This window comes from Neoarius graeffei, chromosome 5, assembly GCF_027579695.1.
Source record: "Neoarius graeffei isolate fNeoGra1 chromosome 5, fNeoGra1.pri, whole genome shotgun sequence".
NCBI lineage: Eukaryota > Metazoa > Chordata > Actinopteri > Siluriformes > Ariidae > Neoarius > Neoarius graeffei.
In genome coordinates this window covers 59,544,190-59,564,443 of record NC_083573.1, presented here as the reverse complement: position 1 = coordinate 59,564,443, position 20,254 = coordinate 59,544,190, and the positions used below count along the sequence as shown (strand labels likewise).

At 41.0% G+C, this 20,254-nt stretch overlaps 1 protein-coding gene across 2 annotated transcripts; it reads left to right on the top strand.

Annotated features, from left to right (window-relative positions):
• The first annotated feature begins 2,257 nt into the window (after positions 1-2,257).
• LOC132886081 (tRNA selenocysteine 1-associated protein 1-like) lies at positions 2,258-17,018 on the top strand. Of its 2 annotated transcripts, XM_060920634.1 has the most exons (8): positions 2,262-2,334; positions 2,474-2,522; positions 2,606-2,703; positions 2,860-2,959; positions 8,698-8,750; positions 11,236-11,425; positions 14,814-14,850; positions 14,928-17,018. In XM_060920634.1, the coding sequence occupies exons 3-8, from the start codon at positions 2,618-2,620 to the stop codon at positions 15,056-15,058; spliced, it is 597 nt and encodes a 198-aa protein (XP_060776617.1). In that variant the 5' UTR covers positions 2,262-2,334; positions 2,474-2,522; positions 2,606-2,617; the 3' UTR covers positions 15,059-17,018. The 2 variants fall into 2 exon arrangements, with proteins under 2 accessions (XP_060776616.1, XP_060776617.1); XM_060920633.1 differs by lacking the exon at positions 2,474-2,522 and having other exon boundaries at positions 2,258-2,334.
• The last annotated feature ends 3,236 nt before the right edge of the window (positions 17,019-20,254 follow it).

The window sequence follows — 20,254 nt, the reverse complement described above, 5'->3', positions numbered from 1 at the left end:
TGATTATAAATAAATTGCAAACATCATTTCAACAACACAATCGTTTTAATTGCATTTTTTTTTAGCTGAACAGTTGAAAACTAACTTTTCATTTTGGAAATTGGACACAGAGCAGTGCAACAGAACAGAAAAGTGAAAGTTACTCTGATTACCAGCTGCGCACGGTATAGCACAACATCTGGTTAAGCCGCACGCGCGCTGTAGCTCGCTCGTTGTTTGTCCAGCGAAACACTGCACACATAATAGAAGAGGCTGGATGCAGTGTTGCCAGATTGGGCTGTTTTAAGTACATTTTGAACATATTTTGGGGTGGAAACCGTCAGCAGTATCTGGCAACACTGGCTGGATGCTGGGCGCTGCCGGGAGCTGGGGCGGAAACTGTCATACGCTCAGCTGGGAAACACTTGCCAGTCATAACCAGACGGTCGTAAAGTCGATCGGTCGTAAGTCGACGACTACCTGTATTCTTGTTTTGTAATTGCTTAGTGCTTCCAATAAAATATTATGCTCACAGTTTAAGCTTGCTTGAAGTGCTTTATTCCTGCACATGTAGTGTAAACATACACACAAAGCCCAGGCTTTTAGTTTCTGGAAGAGAACCATAAAAGTTTCAAAAGTATTTATGTTGTTTAATTTTATATCATAAATTTATCAGAAACCCACCTAAAATGACTGAACTACTAATTAAGAGAAACAAGTGAACGCGCATGCGCTGCCACGACTCTGGAGATGGATTTAATTGCACCTTAACCACCCACAAGCAGCTCATGACTCCCACTAGAGAGGTTTGTGTTTAATGAATTCTCGTTTTGATTACACTTATTCTTCTGTACCATTTCACCACCAAATAGTTACCTACTGCCACCTAGTGGACAAAGCGAGTGACTACAAACATCTCATCATCTCTAGCCGCTTTATCCTGTTCTACAGGGTCGCAGGCAAGCTGGAGCCTATCCCAGCTGACTACGGGCGAAAGGCGGGGTACACCCTGGACAAGTCGCCAGGTCATCACAGGGCTGACACAGACAACCAGTCACACTCACGGTCAATTTAGAGTCACCAGTTAACCTAACCTGCATGTCTTTGGACTGTGGGGGAAACCGGAGCACCTGGAGGAAACGGGGAGAACATGCAAACTCCGCACAGAAGGGCCCTCGCCGGCCCCGGGGCTCGAACCCGGACCTTCTTGCTGTGAGGCGACAGCACTAACCACTACACCACCGTGCCGCCCACTCTATTATTATTATTATTATCTTCTTTAAGGTTTTATGGCGGTCGGCAAACCAACTTAAAGGTGCATTACCGCTACTGACTGGGCCGGAGTGTGGAACAGGGGCTATAAGGGAGGAAAGAAACCAAAACACCTTATATTCTTTTAGCTAATTCTGAATCTTTCAGAAATTTGATAACAATACATCTGACTTGATGCTCTCCCTAATAAACCAGCTAATGTGAAATTGTGATGATTCACCACTCTGAGAGATCTATAAAGCTTATTTATTTCGCGTTCATATTTCTTACAGTCAGGCATTACTCTACTGATTCCGGATGGCTGCAGCATTCACAATTTCCGGTTGGGTGTTTATCTATTTTGTTAAGATAATAGTTAAGTCCTGTATGTCCAATTCTTAATTAGGTGATCATGATGTCTTCTCTCCGATTTAATTGCACCTGACGGCCACTGTAGGTTCTAATACACACTTGGAAAGGGAGGGACTGAGAGAAGGGTTTTCAGTTGGTTGCAATCTGCAACCTCACCGCTAGATGTCATTCAATCCTACACAGTACAACTTTTCATTCACCTTTTCGTTTTTCCACCAAGGTCCTAAAATGTCTCATAGTATTGTCGTGACTACATGGAATGACTAACTATAATGCTTTGTGTTGATTTGAGATTTAATCCAATTAACTTAATGTATTCTGATTTCTACTCCGAGTCGTGCTTGATAGCCTAAGTCAGCGGGGAAAGCGTGGATCTGGCAACCCTAGCTCACACGCACTTGCCTACTATTAACGACTCCATCAGCAATATATGCACTGTTAATAGCATATGAATCACATTTTGCATCTGAGTTTTATGACAGAAAGACGTAAGTGATGGATGTAGGCCTATAATTTTCTTTCTTTCTTTCTTTCTTTCTTTCTTTCTTTCTTTCTTTCTCGACCTTGGGTAAGCAAGAATCACATGTTTGTAGTCACTCGCTTTGTCCACTAGGTGGCAGTAGGTAACTATTTGGTGGTGAAATGGTACAGAAGAATAAGTGTAATCAAAACGAGAATTCATCAACACAAACCTCTCTGTTGGGAATCATGAGCTGCTTGTGGATGGGTAATGTAAGTGCTTTCTCAATGAAATGGAGTGCGATCTAACATCTAACGAAAACGCTAGAACAATGTTAACTCGATATTTGAGAACTTGTTAGAGTAAGATTTGATCTGAAATTGAAACTGGAATTATGCTTTAATATTGCAGTCTTCAAAAGAGAAATGAGATTTTGGCAGGTAGAAAAGTGAGAGCACAGGTAACCAGTTGTTAATTATTTCCCTGCAGTAACAGCTGAAGCATTACTGTATTGTTTTAAGTCTTTTTTTTTATTGTTGAAAGGTTGACCCTTACATGGATGAAAAATTTGTTTCCCGTGCTTTTGCCACCATGGGAGAGCTCGTGGTCAGTGTAAAAATTGTTCGAAACAAAACAAACAAGTAAGTTTGGAAATTACACGCACTGTCTTAGCTAAAACATAGCTCAGGTTTTCCTTTTTTTTTCTTATGATTTTCTCTTTTAAAAATGGGCCATTTTTCTTTGGCCAAATGCACATATTTTTCTGCAGTGTGAAAATATTGCTGACTGAATTACAGGTCTGCTGTTGGTTATTGCTTTGTGGAAATGGCAGATGAAGCTACAGCAGAGAGATGCCTCCGAAAAGTCAATGGGAAACTTCTACCAAGATCCATGCCGGTAGTACATTTGTCTCCTCTCCAGCTATAGATAATACGCCCTTTTTTTTAAAAAACACATCTTTTCCCCACTTCTGTGTGCGGTCGATGAGGATAGGTTGAGCCGATAAGATTAAGGGACTTGTTCAACAGTGACAGCTTGATATTGCTGGGGTGTGATTCCCTGACCCTCCAATCATTAACCCAGACCCTTAAAGTGCATATCCTGGACCAATTTCATGTTTTTTTAATATGAAAGTATGTCCCTTTACACACTCATCCAGAAGGGTAATTTTGCACAAGGCCATCTGTCTACAGCTGAAAAAAATCAAATAACAAAACGCGTCTGGAAAAATCCCAAGAGAGTCTGGAGCCAGATTCGTGACGTCACCTGCGGAAGCGCCAGCAGGCTGCATGAGCTTTGCACGGTTTCAGTGCACAGCCTGTGTAGACCAAGCACTCCCATTTCTCTCTCATTGTCCGGTCTTTTGGGAAACGATGAGTACTAATCCCATCAAGACTGGTGTTGCTACACCCTCCTACGATACATCTGTTAACCATTTTAATAATTACGTGATAACGTTGAAGAAATTTGCAGAAAACCACCAGGTCGTTTTCTCATAAACAAACCAGCGCTGACGTAGGATTCAGAGGGAGGCATCCCGCGCGCGATGTCACGAAAATCAATGTTTGCCGGGAAATCCAAATGCCAAGTTTTTTCAGAGGCGGACCAATTCGCCTCAAATGGCTTGATTTCAACTGAATTTTTCTGGTATTGTGCAAGGTAAAAAAAAAATTGCAGAGAATGCAGAATGTTACAGATATTTGACCAAAGTTTAATATAAAATAGAAGAATTGCATTGATCTTGCGCCTGAATTTACCTGTGATATGCACTTTAACTCGTTGAGTCACCACTGCTCTACCAGCCATAGATAATACAGTGCATCACCAAAAAGAGGACACTCAATTTTCATACCCACATGTTTGTTGAAAATCCCATTCCAGAACCATAGGTATTAATATGGATAATACCTCTCCCCCTTCCCTTGCTGCTAGAACAGCCTCCAATGTTCTGACAAGGGTATCCACTAAATTTTGGAGCATGGCTGTGGGGATTTACCCATTCAGCCACAGGAGCGTTAGTGAAGCTGGGCCCTGATGTCAGATAAGGAGGTCTGGGGTTCCAGACCAGCGTCCTAATTCATCTGAAGTCATCTGATCAGGGCTCTGTGCAGGCCACTCAAATTTTTTCATGTTGACAAACCACATCTAAAACCACTTTATCGATCTAGCTTCGTGCACAGGGGCATTGTCATGCAGGTGCTAGAATTTGACCTTGGGCTAGTTTAGACTAGGCCTGTTGGATCCAGTTTGGAGAAATATTAATGCTAGCGCATACAAAGACATTGAACAAGTGTGTGCTTAGAACTTTATGGCAACAGTTTAGGGAAGGTGCACACACACACACGGGTGAGATGCTCAGGTGTCCACATACTTTTGGTGTAATACTCGCTGGATAACCGTAATATTAGTGATGTAGGCAAAACACTTCATAAGGGACAGCTGGTTAAATATTATGAAATGTCAATAATTGCTTTTTTTGTTCCAGCTGGTATTTGTGTATCTTGTGTGTGCTATTTCCTCTGCATGTAGACAGTATGTACAGCTTGAAAAGTTTTATACTTGAGTAATTTTTGTTCATGGGTAAATTAGTTTAATCAAACCTAATTTGAGGTGCTTCTTCCATGTTTCTAGAGATTCAGTTTAGACAGCTTGATGAGTTATGCATGCCAAACTATTCCTGAGGTTATTAGTTCCTAAGCCTTAGTCAATACATGCTCGCAAGCAAGTGGAATTGGAATAATGAGCCAACATATGAACAAAAGTGTGTGAGAGAGAATAAAATTCACTTGTAGCAAGAAAGGGGTTTGCTTATGATGACTGGGTGGCTACAAGGCTATTGCTTCTTCTACAGTCGTACTGACACACCAGTTTAATAATGCCTATGGGGAACATGTTGATATTTTACATACAGTGGGGCAAAAAAGTATTTAGTCAGCCACCAATTGTGCAAGTTCTCCCACTTAAAAAGATGAGAGAGGCCTGTAATTTTCATCATAGGTACACTTCAACTATGAGAGACAGAATGGGGGGAAAGAATCCAGGAAATCACATTGTAGGATTTTTAATGAATTAATTGGTAAATTCCTCAGTAAAATAAGTATTTGGTCACCTACAAACAAGCAAGATTTCTGGCTTTCACAGACCTATAACTTCTTCGTTAAGAGGCTCCTCTGTCCTCCACTCGTTACCTGTATTAATGGCACCTGTTTGACCTCGTTATCAGTATAAAAGACACCTGTCCACAACCTCAAACAGTCACACTCCAAACTCCACTATGGCCAAGGCCAAAGAGCTGTCAAAGGACACCAGAAACAAAATTGTAGACCTGCACCAGGCTGGGAAGACTGAATCTGCAATAGGTAAGCAGCTTGGTGTGAAGAAATCAACTGTGGGAGCAATTATTAGAAAATGGAAGACATACAAGACCACTGATAATCTCCCTCCATCTGGGGCTCCATGCAAGATCTCACCCCATGGGGTCAAAATGATCACAAGAACGGTGAGCAAAAATCCCAGAACCACACGGGGGGACCTAGTGAATGACCTGCAGAGAGCTGGGACCAAAGTAACAAAGGCTACCATCAGTAACACACTACGCCGCCAGGGACTCAAATCCTGCAGTGCCAGACGTGTCCCCCTGCTTAAGCCAGTACATGTCCAGACCCGTCTGAAGTTTGCTAGAGAGCATTTGGATGATCCAGAAGAGGATTGGGAGAATGTCATATGGTCAGATGAAACCAAAATAGAACTTTTTGGTAAAAACTCAGCTTGTCGTGTTTGGAGGAGAAAGAATGCTGAGTTGCATCCAAAGAACATCATACCTACTGTGAAGCATGGGGGTGGAAACATCATGCTTTGGGGCTGTTTTTCTGCAAAGGAACCAGGATGACTGATCCGTGTAAAGGAAAGAATGAATGGGGCCATGTATCGTGAGATTTTGAGTGAAAACCTCCTTCCATCAGCAAGGGCATTGAAGATGAAACATGGCTGGGTCTTTCAGCATGACAATGATCCCAAACACACCACCCGGGCAACGAAGGAGTGGCTCTGTAAGAAGCATTTCAAGGTCCTGGAGTGGCCTAGCCAGTCTCCAGATCTCAACCCCATAGAAAATCTTTGGAGGGAGTTGAAAGTCCGTGTTGCCCAGCGACAGCCCCAAAACATCACTGCTCTAGAGGAGATCTGCATGGAGGAATGGGCCAAAATACCAGCAACAGTGTGTGAAAACCTTGTGAAGACTTACAGAAAACGTTTGACCTCTGTCATTGCCAACAAAGGGCATATAACAAAGTACTGAGATGAACTTTTGTTATTGACCAAATACTTATTTTCCACCATAATTTGTAAATAAATTCTTTAAAAATCAGACAATGTGATTTTTCTGGATTTTTTTTTCCTCATTTTGTCTCTCATAGTTGAGGTATTGCTATTACAGTGAGGTATGCTATTACAGGCCTCTCTCATCTTTTTAAGTGGGAGAACTTGCACAATTGGTGACTAACTAAATACTTTTTTGCCCCACTGTATACCATCTGAGAAGGAAGTTGAGCTCAGGTACTGCACACCAGCCCTGAACCAGTTTGAAGGCTTTGCCTAAGGGTCAAACAGTGAGAGTCTGACAGTTTTTGTATTTGAATTCCTTTGTCTTAATGGCACAGAACCTTAAAATGTTGTGTATGCTGATACACAATTCTCAAGGTTTGTACAAACATTTGTAAAAATGATTAGTTAAAACCTGATTTTGTTTAGTAAGCATCAATAAGCCTTCAATCAGACTTACTCTCTTGGGTGAGTCAGTAATCATAACTGCAATCATGTACTTGTACTGACCACACAACATACTAGTGATCTGGTTAAGGGAAACTTTTTTAGGGTTTTGCAAATATTATTGAGACAGCAGCACCGATATTTCTGTTAGATGTGGTTCCTTTGAACTTGGTGTCTTGCAAAAGTATTCATCCCCCTTGGTGTTTGTCCTGTTTTTGTTGCATTACAAGCTGGAATTAAAATGGATTTTTGTGGGGTTAGCACCCTTTGATTTATACAATATGCCTACCACTTTTAAAGGTGCAAATTGTTGTTTTATTGTGACACAAACAATAAATAAAATGGGGAAAAAACCCACAAATCTGGAGTATGCATAGGTATTCACCCCCTTTTGTATGAAACCCCTAAATAAGAGCTGGTCCAACCAATTCGCTTCATAAGTCGCATAATTAATTGGTTAAGATCTACCTGTGTACAGTCAGATCATGTGACACTGTCATATGATGTCTGGATAAATCAACCTTTTCTGGAAAGACCCTAACTCTGCAACACTACTAAACAAGCAACACGAAAACCAAGGAGCACTCCAAACAGGTCAGAGACAAAGTTGTGGAGAAGTATAGATCAGGGTTGGGTTATAAAAAAAAAACAAACCACATTTTGAATATCCCAGGGAGCACCATTAAATCCATTTATAGCAAAATGAAAAAAAAATGTCACCACTACAAACCTGACAAGAGAAGGCCACCCACCAAAACTGACAGACCAGGCAAGGAGGGCAGTAATCAGAGATGCAGGAAAGAGAACACTGAAGGAGCTGCAAAAATCCACAGTGGAGATGGGAGTATTTGTCTATAGGACCACTTTAAGCCATACACTCCACTTTATGGAAGAGTGGTCATAAGTCATTGCTTCAGAAAACACATTTGGAGTTTGCCCAACAGCATGTGGCAGAATCCCCAAACACATGGAAGAAGATTCTCTGGTCAGATGAGACTAAAATTGATCTTTTTGGTCATCATGGGAAATGCCATGTGTGACGCAAACCCAACACCCTGAGAACACCATTCCTACAGTGAGGCATGGTGGTGGCAGCATCATGCTGTGGGGATGTTTTTCATCTGCAGGGACAGGAAAGCTGGTCAGGATTAAAGGAAAGATGGATGGCACTAAATACAGGGCAATTCTGGAGGAAAGCCTGTTTGAGACTGGGATGAAGGTTCACACTCCAGCAGGGCAATTACCCTAAACATACTGCAAAAGCTACATTGGAGTGATTTAAAGGGAAACATTTAAATGTATTGGAATGGTCTAATCAAAGCCCAGACCTCAATCCAATTGAGAATCTGTAGCATAACTTGAAGATTGCTGTACACCAATGCAACCCATCTAACTTGAAGGAGTTGGAGCAGTTTTGCCTTGAGGAATGGGCAAAAAAACCCAGTGGATTAGATGTGCTAAGCTAATAGAGACATACCCCAAGAGACTTGCAGCTGTAATTGAAGCAAAAGGTGGCTCTACAAAGTATTGACTTTGGGGGGTGAATATCTATGCACACTCCAGATTTCTGTTTCTAAATCTTAATTATTGTTTGTGTCACAATAAAAAAAAACTTTCACCTTTAAAGTGGCAGGCATGTTGTGTAAATCAAATGGAGCTAACCCCACAAAAATCCATTTTAATTCGAGCTTGTAATGCAACAAAACAGGACAAACACCAAGGGGGATGAATACTTTTGCAAGACATTGTAAATGCAGAAAACACTTGTCTCTGGTCACCTTGTATTTGTGATTCATAGTTTTGTGTTGAAAATCATGTTCTGTGCATGCTTTTTAAATGCGCACTTTTTTTTTTTTAAACTTCCTCAGCCCAGAAAATTCAAGCTAAAAGCAGCAACTAATGTGAAGCAAGGAGATACCAGGTAGCCATTACTTGCTTTTCTTCTTTTAGTTCCTTGCCTTTTTTCATATGATATAAAATGTATACCATGCTGTGTATCTGCTTAACATTTTTGATAATTGTTGCTGTGAATATTTTATCACATGTACATTGTCATAATAATTGAGTCAGTAGTTAAGTAGACTACGTTTTCCCTTGGAAAAAGAAACATGCAATTAGATGATGGCTGTTTTCAAAGCAAAATAATTGTTTTGTGACCCTTCTGTAGTAAAATTTAGCTCATATAAAACATTTTAAATTTGGTTTATATATTCTGTATATAAAGAAAGAAGGCATGATTATACATTCACAATAACTGATGTTTTTCCAAACACAGTGTACAAACTTGGTGTTGCTTGAAAGTTTGTGAACCCTTTAGAATTTTCTGTATTTCTGCATAAATATGACCTAAAACGGCAGATTTTTGCACAAGTCCTAAAAGTAGATAAAAAGAACCCAATTAAACAAATGAGACAAAAATATATTTGGCCACTTTTATTTATTGAGGAAGATGATCCAATATTACATATCTGTGAGTAGCAAAAGTATGTGAACCTCTAGGATCAGGCATTTTCAATCCATGGGATGACAATCAGGTGTGAGGGTTTGCCCTGTTTTTATTTAAAGAAAAAGGATCTATCAGGGCGGCACGGTGGTGTAGTGGTTAGCGCTGTCTCCTCACAGCAAGAAGGTCCGGGTTCGAGCCCCGTGGCTGGCGAGGGCCTTTCTGTGCCGAGCTTGCATGTTCTCCCCGTGTCCGCGTGGGTTTCCTCCGGGTGCTCTGGTTTCCCCCACAGTCCAAAGACATGCATGTTAGGTTAACTGGTGACTCTAAATTGACCGTAGGTGTGAATGTGAGTGTGACTGGTTGTCTGTGTCTATGTGTCAGCCCTGTGATGACCTGGCGACTTGTCCAGGGTGTACCCCGCCTTTTGCCCGTAGTCAGCTGGGATAGGCTCCAGCTTGCCTGCGACCCTGTAGAACAGGATAAAGCTGCTAGAGATAATGAGATGAGATGAGGATCTATCAGTCTGAGCTTCACAACACATTTGTGGAAGTGTATCATGGCACAAATAAAGGAGTTTTCTGAGGACCTTAGAAAAAGAGTTGCTGCTCATCAGGCTGGAAAAGATTACAAAAAAAAATCTCTAGAGTTTAGACTCCGGATGGAGGAAATTCAAGATCACTGTTACTCTACCCAGAAGTGGTTGACTAACTATGATCACTCCAAGAGTAAGGTGCAGAATAGTCCACGCAGTCCCAAAGGAACCCAGGGTAACTCCTAAGCAACTAAAGGCCTCTCTCACTTTGACTCATGTTAAAGTTCATGAGTCCACCATCAGGAGAACACGGAACACAATGGTGTGCATGGCAGGGTAACAAGGAGAAATCCACTGCTCTCCAAAAAAGAACATTGCTGCCTGAGTACAGTTCGCTAAAGATCACATGGACAAGCCAGAAGGCTATTGGAAATATTGTGTGGACAAATGAGAGCAAAATAGAACTTTTTGGTTTAAACAAGAATCATTGTTTTTGGAGAAAGAAAAACACTGCATTCTAGCATAAGAACCTTATCCCTTCTGTGAAATGTGGAGGTGGTAGTGTCATGGTTTGGGCCTGTTTTGCTGTATCTGGACCAAGATGGCTTGACATCTTTGACAGAACAATGAATTCTGAATTACTGCAGAGAATTCTAAAGGAAAATGTCAGGACATCTGTCTGTGAACTGAAACTTAAGATAAAGTGGGTCATACAGCAAGATAACCCCAAGTACACAAGTCATTCTACCAAAGAATGGTTTAAAAAGAATATAGTACAGTTTTGGAATGGCCAAGCCAAAAGTCCTGACCTTAATCCAATATAAATGTTATGCAAGCAATTCATGTGAGGAAACCCAACAACATCCCAGAGTTGAAGCTGTTCTGTATGCGGAATGAGCTAAAATTCCTCCAAGCCAATGTACACATTTAGCTGCAGTTATTGCTACACAAATGGGTCATACCAGATGCTGAAAGTAAAGGTTCACGTACTTTTTGTCACTCACTGATATGTAATATTGGTTTATTGTCTTTAATAAATAAATGACCAAGTATAATGTTTTCCTTGTTTGTTTAACTGGGTTCTCTTTTTTTAATCTACTTTTAGGACTTATCTGATGTTTGGGTCATATTTGTGCAGAAATATAAAACATTCTAAAGGGTTCACAAACTTACAAGCACCACTGTAAAACTTCTGGAGTATCTTGTGTGAAGAATCAGGTGGTTTCTTGTCATTGTGGTCTTGTAAGCCAGATGTTTTTTTTTTGTTTGTTTGTTTGTTTGTTTTAAATAGTTTGTTACTTTTCTTAACTACACATGTGCAAAAGACATTTAGCTTGCAGCAAAATATCTGAGGCCGAGAGACTAAGGTTATTACATTTGCATGCTGGACAGCCTTGTTCATATGTGGCGTCAATATTATTGTTGCAGAAACGAGAGCAGGTATTTTGATCTCGCCTGCTCTCAACCATACACATATGACAACCAGTACTTTGATTTCAACTGCTCTCAGCCATACACATGTGACCACAACCAATACTACCAGCAATGCCCCAGCTACTACTCAAACTGGGGATATGATGAGAGTGCAGGCTACAGTTCATATAACTGCTATAATCAGGTAGGTTCTGTCCTCCAAGATTACTTCTAACTAGATGCATGTACAGTACCAGTCAAGTTTGGACACACCTCCTAATTCAGTGGTATTTCTTTATTTTTATTAATTAAGACACTTCATGTCTTAAAGAGAAAGGACAGCCATCATTACTTACTTAACCCATTTAATCCCACTGGCAACAATAGTTGCCGCACTTTTTTTTTTTTAAACTTCTGAAATCTCGAAGTGTTGGTTTGACTAAGTTTTAAAATGAAAAAATAAGTTGTCTTCTATAAATTACATCAATATCATGTAACTAGTGTGAATGGTCACATGACCAGGCCTCTTTACTTCCTGCCTGCACCTCCAGAAGGATATGTCTGGCTCAAACTTTTACAAGAGGAAGTAAGTAAAATACCTTAATGTACAGATATAACTAAAATATTTTCAACATGCATCTTTTAAAGGGTCTACTACTGATGTATAATGAGAACTATGTGCCTTCATGCATATTTTGATCATAAGAAGAGTAAATATAAGCATGGCAACATTTGTTGCCGCTAGCATAAAACAGCCATAGTGTTATACCAAGTTTTATGCTAGGCTAGGTTTTAGGTGTTTATTCTTTTTTGGGGGGGATTTTTTTTCTACACAGCTTAAAACTGTCAGAGGTTTTGGATCTCCTAGACCTTAAGGAACCCCAAAGTGATGTATGCTACATCACAGTCATTCCTACAGTTGAAAAAGATGCAATTGAAAGTGACTGTGATGGTGACTGCTCAGATAGAGAGTACCAAGGCGAAACAGGCCATTTGCCTGCTCGATTGCTAAATGGTGAAGCAGAAGTGGCCCATCAGGTGGATGAGGAAAATTTCATCTTGACAAGTCCAGACTTACTCCCAGACCCTCTCTGTCCCCCCCCCCCAATGGCCCCACTCTCTCACCTCTAATTCCTGCAGCGTTTGGTGATGAAGAAAACCCATTGCCACTATTTGGTGAGTCTCCCACAGTGTCCAGCCATAAAAGGGGACTCCCTGAGGAAAATGAGACTCCACTACCAAAAAAAAGATGTCCTGAGGAAAATGAAACCCCAAAACAGAAAATATCCCTTGATTCTAGTGTGTCTCCCACAGCACCAAGCCGAAAAAGAAGATGCCCAGTGGTTACTGATACCCCACAGCACAGTAAAAGGAGATGCTCAGATGAAAATGAAACCCTGAAACGCAATAAAAAACAAAGTCCCTTCAAAATAAGCAAAATAGGGACAGGGTTTTTAAAAGATCTCGACGACCAGCCACATCCAATATACCAGATTTTTTGGCCTATGGCCCAACTGCAGCAGATTGCATCAAACAAACCAAACCTGACCCTGCTGATTTGTTCCTGCTGATGTATCCTCCTACTCTGAGGGAGCTCACTGTTGAGATGTCAAATGCATATTCAATGCAAACCAAAGGGAAGGCACTTGATCTGAACATGGATGAGTTGCTGACTTTCTATGGGATTCTGCTCACATCTGGCTACAGTTCTGTGCCATGGAGGCACATGTATTGGTCATATGACCCTGATGTCTACAATGAAGCCATCTCAAATGCAACGAGAAGAAACCACTTTGATGAGATAATGGCCTCAATACATCTGGTTGAGGCGGCACGGTGGTGTAGTGGTTAGCACTGTCGCCTCACAGCAAGAAGGTCCGGGTTCGAGCCCCGTGGCCGGCGAGGGCCTTTCTGTGCGGAGTTTGCATGTTCTCCCCGTGTCCGCGTGGGTTTCCTCCGGGTGCTCCGGTTTCCCCCACAGTCCAAAGACATGCAGGTTAGGTTAACTGGTGACTCTAAATTGACCGTAGGTGTGAATGTGAGTGTGAATGGTTGTCCGTGTCTGTGTCAGCCCTGTGATGACCTGGCGACTTGTCCAGGGTGTACCCCGCCTTTCGCCCGTAGTCAGCTGGGATAGGCTCCAGCTTGCCTGTGACCCTGTAGAACAGGATAAAGCGGCTAGAGATAATGAGATGAGATGACATCTGGTTGATAACTCAAAAGCCACAGATGACCCTTTCTGAAAAAATTGTGTAGATTTCGACTATGCTGTTTCCCACTGGCAACAATTGTTGCTGAGTATATTACCTATATTTTCACTAACATAACCAGCATAAAATGAAAAAAAAAATCATACATATTATGTACTAGTGAGGTTTAAGGAATGAAATGCATGCACTTATTTTGCAGGGGAAAATTTGGGATTAAACGGGTTAAGCGGTTCTTGACATAATATGGATTGCCACAGTTGTGGAATAGGGTTATTTACTGTATTTTTATTATTCGCTATTTACTGTTTGATCTCAAACACATTTAAGAAAGCAAGAAATTGCACTAATTAACTTTTGACGAGGCACACCTGTTAATTGAAAAGTATTCCAGGTGACTACCTCATGAAGCTGGTTAAGATGATGTTAATACTGTGTAAAGCATCAAGGTAAACGGTGGCTACGCTGAAGAATATAAACTATCAAACGTTTTGTTTTTTTAACACACTTCTGTATACACTCACTGACCACTTTAATAGGAACTTGTTCTTGATTCTAAGATTCTTGTTCTTGACTGGCAGGAGCATAACCCAATGTGGTTTTCTGCTGTTGCATGCTGAGATGCTGTGTGTGGTGTTTTTTTTTTTTTGCCTTTCCCCCCTCCCCCCCTTTACATGCTCACCATGGCTGTAAAGAGTTGCTGTGAGTTACTGTCTCCTTCCTGGCAGCTTAAACCAATGTGGCCATTTTTCTCTGACCTTTCATCAAGGCGTTTGTTTCCACCCACAGAACTGTCGCTCACTCAATGTTTTTTATTTTTCGCGCCATTCTGTGTAAACTCTAGAGACGTGTGTGTGTGTGTGTGTGTGTGTGTGTGTGTGTGTGTGTGTGTGTGTGTGTGTGTGTGAGAGAGGGAGAGAAAAACCCAGGAGATCAGCAGTTTCTGAAATGCTCAAACCAGTCCATCTGGCACAAACACCCAAGCTGCAGTGAAAGTCACAGAGATAAAAAAAAAAAAATTCCCATTCTGATGTTTGACGTGAATGTTAACTTAAGTTCTTGATTTTGTATCTGCATGATTTTATACATTGTGCTGCTGTCAGGGGATTGGCTGATTAGATAACTGCATAAGACAGGTGTGTGGGTGTTCCTAATAAAGTGGCCAGTGAGTATGTTCCATATGTTATTTCATAGTTTTGATGTCTTCAGTATTGTTCTAGGATGTAGAAAATGGTCAAAATACAGAAAAACCTATGAATGAGCAGGTATCCAAACATTTGACAAGTACTGTAAATAAATTTTAATTTGGTTCGTAAATACTTAAGTTACCAGATATTTGCACAAGCCTAGATATTAATATGTAAATTATATTTTCCAACATTTTAGGCTTATGAAGACACAAGTGAAGATGATGGGCTTGAGGGTAAGTACTCCTCGTCAGTTGTGTCAAATTACCCATCTCTTTTAAATTGATGTTCTTTCTTTCTGACTTTCCTTCAGACCCCAGTTCAGGCTTGGATGTGGCAGAAGCAAACAGACAGTTCATGTTGAACAGTGAGGAGCTGTATGATGCCCTTATAGATTGCCATTGGCCTGCATTTGACCTTCCTGACTCTCCTGAATACTCGTAGGATGAGTAGGCAAGCTACATATCCTCTGGTGTGACAGAGGACTAATGTGGTCCCTTCAGATGGCCCTGTGTGAAGGTGTGAGAATGAAGCTGTTCTATGCCATTTCCTCCAGTGCCCTCAGAAACAGGAATGAGTTTAAACATGTATCTGAAACATGAAGATAAAACATGAACATTTTTTTACAGTACTTGAAAGGATACAATCCACAGATGTTCAGTTTCTTTTCTTTCAGGTTTTCTTTTTTTTTTTTAATGGACAAGCTGCACAACCTAGTCACGCTGTTATTTTAATGTATTGAACTTCTTTTCTTTCCTATGAATCAATATCCCGACACTATAGGTTAATTTGAGGTGCAGTGTTTGGTTAGGTTAAATAATGATGAACCTCCAGATTTTGATTTGGTGGTGGGTGCATTATTGTCTACTAGCAGTAAGTTTTTCAACTATCTATTTATACATACCATTGTGTTCCTCATTTATAGAATTTGTTGATTGTTCTGTTGGTGTTCCTACTGAAAATCTGTTGTTAATTTTTTGGATTTTTGTAAGGAATATATTTTCATCATTGGCATGACAACTGCTCTATGTTGTTGCAACTAGTTGTTTTGAAGTACTTCCAGAGGCTTCACTTTTTCTATCCATCCTCTTCTGTTGTAAATTATCACTTGTATTTATTTACCATAGTTGATTAACCTGCAACAAGATAATTTATAATTGGGATGATTTAACTGAAGACAATAGTTTGGTGCTGGTCAACAACTGTAGAGATCTCATTATTTGATTTCTGCTGGAGCAGCAGCATGTTCTAGCATCCAACACATTGCCGTAAAATATTTTCAAGTTGTAATACTTGCTTTGAGACCTATATCTGTCCCTTGTTATGGGTAAGGGGATGATATTGGCTTGCTAGTGAGAGTTTCTTAGCAAAAGTGGGTGAGTTTGAGCTTTTGCTACATCCGGCTACAACAGTTGTTTACAGAACCCCTGACTTGTATTGCATATGAAATGCTTTTAGATATGCTGGCTTGTTAAAGAGGAAATATTTTAAAGTGAAGTTTGTAATAAATACTACGTTATTATTTTAAAACCTCTGTTGGGGACCTAGCTCTGGGCTATTTATGAAAGCCTACATAAGTACCTTAGAGCAAGACCTTAATACATTCTGGATCCTTACTTAGAAGTGAACATGTATGCAGAAACTGCATCGACATTTGCGTTAGCTGACTTCCACTGGGCAAGATTTCTTTTTGGTACTGTCAAAAAGAAATTCATACCTGTTTTCTCTTCAAGAACGTCCGTTTAAATGTGACTGTTACTAATAATTTGCAAAGATTATAAAATGCAGCCAGCTCTAAATTTATATTTACGCCCTCACCCAAAAGACAACACGCAAAGCCTAAAATTCCCCTTTCATTCAAATAAAATAATTTTCTTAGTATGCTTACACTTTCAACACATGATGGAGTCTCCTGTCGACCTGATGGATGAGTAGGAAAACAGTCTACGTCTGGATTCCCAGAGTGCGTCCTGGTGTGAGAGTGGAGGCTAGTCCTCGAAGCACCGGGTCGTCCACATCGACTGCAGGGAAATGACTCTGCTCGTGTCGCACCTTTCAGGCTTGTGTTATCATAGCCCTGTGTTGCTCAAATGCTTCAACACCTGATAACTTCTCTATTAAAACAGGCTATGAAGTACATGGTACATCCAAGCCCTGAACAATTTCAGCTGTGTTTCGATACACAAATAATGCATCAGGTTTCTATCTGCATAATTAATTGTTGCATAAATGAACTGTTCCAAATGATATAAATGCCAAGCCGGTGTGAGCCAGATAAATTCTCTTTAGACTACTAAAACCAAATGATGTATACTATTGTACTGTAAATGACTTTGCATTTACTGACTCCCATTTGCAGCACACACACACATGGAATTTGGATAAACACAAGCTCAGCATGATGCTTCTGGATTTTCTCGAGTAGTTATTCTGAATTGGTTCCAGCCGGTTACCTTAGGCATGTAAGGGGTATTGGTAAATGCAGTGTGTTTGTGATGACACTCACACTCCTCAGACATGTATTATAGTGGTAGTGAGCTTAGAAGTATTATAACTGTCTTAAATTCGTCCACATTGAGATAGATACAAATCTCCAATGTCCCCAATGTCTATTCCAAAGAACTGTTTTATAGTTAAATAACCTGGAGCTAAGCAACTGACATTTACCTTGCTGACATCCTACTTTGTGAAATACAACTCTGTTGGACAACAGCGATATTCAGAATCTATTCTGGTACTTTTTACTGACTGCTTAGTATGTAGATATTTGAACCAAAAAGTGGTTTTGTACATAAACTCTTAATTATTAAGCTGTTATAAGTCAAGCCACATTGTCTTACAATGTGTTCATGCTTTTAGGCTAACTGAAAGATTTATGGCCTTTTATTACTCATTGAACTTGGGTTTTTAATCTGTCTATAAATGCATATTTGTAGCATCTTTGGAGATTACTGCTCTATATAAAAATTAGGTACAAATATATCTAGAATGGAAATCCAACTTATGTATCTTAATTTGAGTAGCCTATTTGGAGGGGGGACTCACTGTAGCAGGGACAATGTACCTATGAAAAAAAATGGCTGTTGTGACTAAAAATGAACAAGTTTCTGTAGTAGAGCTTCTGTTGCAGCTCATCCAAACCCATGCATTTATATAAATAATTGAGCTGAAGGCACCACATTGGACACCACACTAGCTACAGGGTTGAGACATTAGCTCAGTTTTCAAACTGAAAACTGGAGTTTTCAGTTTGAAAAAGGGAGTTTTCAAAGGCATTTTATTTACCCTCTTTGGTTTAATTAGACAGCTGACAATACAAGTTGTTGCTTTTGGTGCTCTTAAGTTTTAATGTCAGTTTACAGACAGGAAAGTCTGTGATGAAAACAGTATGTTTAAAGATGATGGGAAGAAGTACTAAGCTATTCTTATTATAAGTTCAACCATCTCTTCAGAGTCAATGAAGCTAGTCAAAACTGGTAACATAGGCCCTGATTTCACTTGGTTTTAAAATGTGTCTTGGGCTATCGTATCACAAGTGGACAGCCAAGACACATTTCCATTTATACCTGTGTGTATCATGCATCTCCAAGGTGTCCAGCTGACCACTTGTGTTCAGATTTTGCTACTGCCTATATCACTTACACTAGGTCAAAGAGCTCCATGCGCAGTTATGTAAAAAACACTAAACCTACAACATACTATTATTATTTTCTTTCACCCCGAACAAGTACATCAATGCTTCTCTCCATTTTTCAAGCGTTGGCATGCTGTCACCAAAACAACCACGTTTTGCATTGATGACACATTTTCCTGTTATGTACTTGTCAGGGAGGCATCAGGACGTGTTCTAGACCACCTCTGCAAGTGGTTTGAATGATTGGTTCACAATGTGTCTTGGTGGTTGTTTACACTTGTGATTCAATCGCTCAAGATACATTTTAAAACTAAGTGTAAACAGGGCCATAGAGTGACACAGGGTCATTCCAATATTCTCAGGCTCTTCTGTTCTCCAGTCCTATATAGCATGTAATTAGAACCTGAAAATATGTTCCCCTTTGTATTAGACTATTTTTTAAATGTATGTTTTAGGTTAACTGGTGACTCTAAATTGACCTTACGTGTGAATGTGAGTGTGACTGGTTGTCTATGTGTCAGCCCTGTGATGACCTGGTGACTTGTCCAGGGTGTACCCCGCCTTTCACCCGTAGTCAGCTGGGATAGGCTCCAGCTCGCCTGCGACCCTGTAGAACAGGATAAAGCGGCTAGAGATGATGAGATGAGATGAGAGGTTAACTGGTGACTCTAAATTGACCGTAGGTGTGAATGTGAGTGTGAATGGTTGTCTGTGTCTGTGTCAGCCCTGTGATGACCTGTTGACTTGTCCAGGGTGTACCCCGCCTTTCGCCCGTAGTCAGCTGGGATAGGCTCCAGCTCGCCTGCAACCCTGTAGGACAGGATAAAGCGGCTAGAGATGATGAGATGAGATGAGATGAGAGGTTAACTGGTGACTCTAAATTGACCGTACGTGTGAATGTGAGTGTGGCTGGTTGTCTATGTGTCAGCCCTGTGATGACCTGGCGACTTGTCCAGGGTGTACCCTGCCTTTCGCCCGTAGTCAGCTGGGATAGGCTCCAGCTCGCCTGTGACCCTGTAGGACAGGATAAAGCGGCTAGAGATGATGAGATGAGATGAGAGGTTAACTGGTGACTCTAAATTGACCGTACGTGTGAATGTGAGTGTGGCTGGTTGTCTATGTGTCAGCCCTGTGATGACCTGGCGACTTGTCCAGGGTGTACCCCGCCTTTCACCCGTAGTCAGCTGGGATAGGCTCCAGCTCGCCTGTGACCCTGTAGGACAGGATAAAGCGGCTAGAGGAGATGAGATGAGATGAGAGGTTAACTGGTGACTCTAAATTGACCGTACGTGTGAATGTGAGTGTGGCTGGTTGTCTATGTGTCAGCCCTGTGATGACCTGGTGACTTGTCCAGGGTGTACCCTGCCTTTCGCCTGTAGTCAGCTGGGATAGGCTCCAGCTCGCCTGTGACCCTGTAGGACAGGATAAAGCGGCTAGAGATAATGAGATGAGATGAGAGGTTAACTGGTGACTCTAAATTGACCGTAGGTGTGAATGTGAGTGTGAATGGTTGTCTGTGTCTATGTGTCAGCCCTGTGATGACCTGTTGACTTGTCCAGGGTGTACCCTGCCTTTCGCCCGTAGTCAGCTGGGATAGGCTCCAGCTCGCCTGCAACCCTGTAGGACAGGATAAAGCGGCTAGAGATGATGAGATGAGATGAGAGGTTAACTGGTGACTCTAAATTGACCGTACGTGTGAATGTGAGTGTGGCTGGTTGTCTATGTGTCAGCCCTGTGATGACCTGGCGACTTGTCCAGGGTGTACCCCGCCTTTCACCCGTAGTCAGCTGGGATAGGCTCCAGCTCGCCTGCGACCCTGTAGGACAGGATAAAGCGGCTAGAGATGATGAGATGAGATGAGATTTTTGTTCTTATTGTGTCAGGGTTAGAACCCTAGGACCCTGAGAACAATACACTCCTGATTGGTAAATAAAATTTAACTTGAAATAGTCTTTTTGCAGCCATAAATGTATACACAAATAATTGCTAGTTCTTCATGTTAGTAG